The sequence below is a fragment of the Puma concolor genome, chromosome B4, assembly GCF_028749965.1.
Source record: "Puma concolor isolate L17-30 chromosome B4, mPumCon1.1.hap2, whole genome shotgun sequence".
Lineage (NCBI taxonomy): Eukaryota > Metazoa > Chordata > Mammalia > Carnivora > Felidae > Puma > Puma concolor.
In genome coordinates, this window is record NC_141673.1 from 60,765,806 (window position 1) to 60,770,015 (window position 4,210).

Here is a 4,210-nt window from a genome sequence, read left to right on the forward strand (position 1 = left end):
TTTTTTCTTTGATTTCCTTCAACCCATGGGTCATATATGTGTTATTCAGTTTCCAAATAATAGTGGGTTTTCCATATGTCTTACCATAATTGATTTCTAAGTTCATTACATAGTGGTCAGTAAACATACTATGCATGACTTGAATATTGTAAACTTATTATGACTTTTTTGTCACTCAGATTATGATGTATTATGGTAATGTTTTGTGTAATATTGGAAAGAATATTCTGTTGATGTTGGATGGAACATTCTGAATATGTCAATTTGGTCAATTTCATTGATAAGGTTGTTCAAGATTTCCATAACCTTCAACCTTTTCTATCAATTAATGAGTGTGTAGAAACTTCTGACTGTAATTGTGCATTTGAGAGCTACAGTGTTAAATCAGCTGAATTTGTCAAACTATGGCTGATTTGCAAACTTAGATTATTATGGAGATGAGTTTGGTAAAAATTTCTGAAATCATTCTGTGAAAATCAATTGGTTACATAGAATTTCCAATGAAGTTCATTGTATGTTTCATTATCATTTGTAAATTATATTAGTAAAATTTATAATATGTCTGTGTATTTTTTTTCTGATAATTTGTTTTAAATACAAACACACTAGTTCTCTGTCTATGCATTGAATGATCTGGACTTTATTGAGCACCACACTGATTGAGTCATATCTGCCATCAATAGATGCAAATTAAGTATTTAGATTTACATAGAATCCAACTCCAAAGCAACAACTGAAAAATGAAAAGCTTTGTAAAACAAAGAGGGAAACAAGAACATATTTCTGGAATAGCTGGATAATTCACATTTCTGATGCCTAAGAAGAGAGTCCACTGTACTTTCCAATTCTAATTAAAGTTACTATCAAATTGAGTAAAACAGTTTTTACCAGCAGATGTAGTAAATGTTTTTGTTGAGACACAATTGTAAATATTATACAGATATTTTAGACATTCATGCTTTCAGGTAGAATTTAGTTTTCAACTGTTTTTGATTATGTGTAACTCTGTTTCTATAAACACTTATTAGAAGAACTCATTCTTTTTATGGTGAGAAAAGGGAACTCAAGCATTGAAAATTCAAATAAACAGTGAGGAAAAGTGTTCTGATGGTAAGTTAAATGATTTCATGTGTTCACGCATTGCTTGAGGAAGAAGAAAGAAGCAGATAGACAAATATTAATTTAAGTTTTCTTAAAATATAGAGCAATAATTAAAAATTTCTTATAGGAAAGATTTATTGTAAGGTTTGGATGGTGCAAGCATGCTTAAATCCATATCCTTCAATGTCTGCAAAAATTCTGAAAGAGATATATTTTTATATTTTTTATTTTAAAATTATTTTTAAATTATTATTTTTTAATGTTTATTTTTGAGAGAGAGAGAACACAAGCAGGGGAGGGGCAGAGAGACAGGGAGACACAGCATCTAAAGCAGGCTTCAGGCTCTGAGCGGTCATCACAGAGCCTGATGCAGGGCTCGAACCCACAAATTGTGAGATCATGACCTGAACTGAAGTCGGATGCCACCCAGGTGCCCCTATATTTTTCATTTTTAAAAGAATGAAAGCATATGAACACTGGAAAACATTTTGGGGTACCATCATTGTACCAGAAATTTTGAGAACTACCTGAGAGAAAGAAAGCATATGGTTTAATTTCCAAAAAAAACAAAACAAAAGAGACGACATTGGATCATAGGAAACCAAAGGCATACCTGACTCTTTCTAAGAGAGCCTCAGATAAGCTCCAGACTCAGCATTAGCAAATTAAAAGAACATAATGGGCTGTGTAACAATCATCAGGGTAGTTCATTCAAGATGCTTTGTGGTGAAAATATTGAGATCTTACAGAAATGGCAATGCCATACTTCTAATAACTTTCAAATTTAGTCCAAAATGGATATTATCAATGCTTATGCACTGGGAGAAATAACTTTTTAGAATTGCTTAGGGGTGCCTGGGTGGCTCAGTCTGTTAAACATCCGACTGCTGACTTTGGCTCGGGTCATGATCTCAAGGTTGGTCCAGCCCCATGTCAGGCTCTGTGCTGACAGCAGGAAGCCTATTTGGGATTCTCTGTCTCCCTCTGTCTCTGACCCACCCCCACTCACGCTCATGTGTGTGCATTATCTCTCTCTCTCTCTCTCTCTCTCACAGGAAAAAAAAAAAGAATTGCTTAGAATTTTATTTAGCATCTGTTTGGTGTGCAAAGGGAAAGTTCTTCAATGATTAAAACTAAATATTGGCATTGTTAAATGTTATTCGCATTCATGTGACATCAAATCACTCATCCTCAGAAAATTTTCAGGGCATGTAAATGTAAAAAGATAGTCGAACCACGTAAGGTCAAAATAGGATAAATGGAGAACAAAAGCTGAAGGAAAGGAAGTTGAATATTGTAGTGGGTGGAGAAATGTAACAGTGATAATATTGTGTTAGTCATAAGATTCCATTTAAAGTTCAAGTCATGAATTTCTTAATGATTAAGATTTATTTGAGAAGCATTTGTTGACTAAGTTCTTGAAGGACTGCTTTACCTGTTGGTTCCTTAGGGAGTAAATAAAAGGATTTAGCATTGGGGCAACAGAAGTATTGAGCACTGCTATACCCTTGGTCAAAGCCACTCCTTCTTTTGCTGAAGTTTTGATGTACATGAAAATGCAACTTCCATAAGAAATGGAAACTACAATCATGTGTGAGGAACAAGTGGAAAAGGCCTTTTTCCTTTGCTCAGGCGAGGGGATTCTCAGAATTGTTTTAAGGATGAATACATAGGAAAGAATCACTAATATTAAGGTCACCATGAGTGTGAATACTGCTAGGAAGAATCCCAGGAGCTCTAGGAATGCTGTGTCCGTGCAGGAGATCAACAGCATAGGAGAAGAGTCACAGGTGAAATGGTCAATGATGTTGGAGTCACAGAAATCCAGTTGAAGTCCCATCATGACAGGTGGAAAGATAATGAGAAATCCAGCCAGCCAAGAGCTAATTACAAGCTGGTTGCAAATTCTGCTGTTCATTATTGTTGTGTAATGCAATGGCTTACAGATAGCTATATACCGATCATAAGACATAGCAGTCAGAAGAAAAAATTCTGTCGAGCCAAGGAGTATAAAGAAAAACACCTGGACCATGCAAGAATTATAGGAAATAGTCATATCCCCTGTTATAATGCTGGCCAGAAATCTAGGAATGCAAACTGTCGTGAATGCGATTTCTAGAAAAGAGAAATTCCTAAGGAAGAAATACATCGGAGTTTTAAGGTGAGGATCTATCAGAGTGAGGGTGATAATTGTCAGGTTTCCAGTTATACTCAGTATATATGTGAAAAATAGAAATAGAAAAATCAAAACATTTAGCTTTGGGTCATTTGTTAATCCAAGAAGAATGAACTCTTTTACAGATGTTTGATTTTTCATTTCTCATTGCTGACTTCTCCCAGGTCTATAAATGCAAACAAGAAACAATGATTTGTGTGAGTCCAGTATTATTTTTTATCACTTCTGTGTGATAGTTAAGAAATATATAAGATATGTAACAGACCAATAAATTAGCCACCAAATTGTACTGAATTCTGAAAATCTGTATGAGCCAGGACAAACAAACTTATACCTAGTATCTTCTTTGTAGATCACTAGCCATTTAAAATTGACTGAGTCACTTGACATCTGTATATGAAAATATACTTAAATGTGTTTTGTTTTCTTTTAAAAATCTTATGTGTATATGAAAACTATAAAAAATATTATTTTATTTCTATTAAAATATTTTACCAATGACTACATGTTCTAATAATTTTTCTCAAAATAAAACAATTGAAGTTTCCTTTTTTAAATAGTTTCTACAAGTTTTTCAAGATGTTTCATGTCAGTCCCGCCTATACAGAGAATTACCAACTTAAAAGAATCAGGGCTATAAAATAAAAAATTTATATAATCCTAAGCAAAGTAAGAATTAAACATTTCCCTTTCTGAATTAAATAATAAGCTATTACTTTTTAGAAGACAAACTTGAGTGATTTAAGTTATAAATTGATTAGAAATTGGAAAAAAATGAGGTAAGAAATGAAAAATATACTTACAGTTATATAATCCCACGTGGTAAAAATGTAACTGCTCAAATACAAATGTTCTGTTGCCTTACTTTACTTTTAAAAAAAAAATTTTTTTTTAACATTTATTTATTTTTGAGACAGAGACAGAGCATGAACG

At 33.1% G+C, this 4,210-nt stretch overlaps 1 protein-coding gene across 1 annotated transcript; it reads right to left on the reverse strand.

Annotated features, from left to right (window-relative positions):
• Positions 1-2,482: 2,482 nt before the first annotated feature.
• LOC112863640 (olfactory receptor 6C76-like) lies at positions 2,483-3,418 on the reverse strand. Its single transcript, XM_025926796.1, has one exon. It carries the CDS (start codon positions 3,416-3,418, stop codon positions 2,483-2,485), a length of 936 nt encoding a protein of 311 aa, XP_025782581.1.
• Positions 3,419-4,210: the final 792 nt, after the last annotated feature.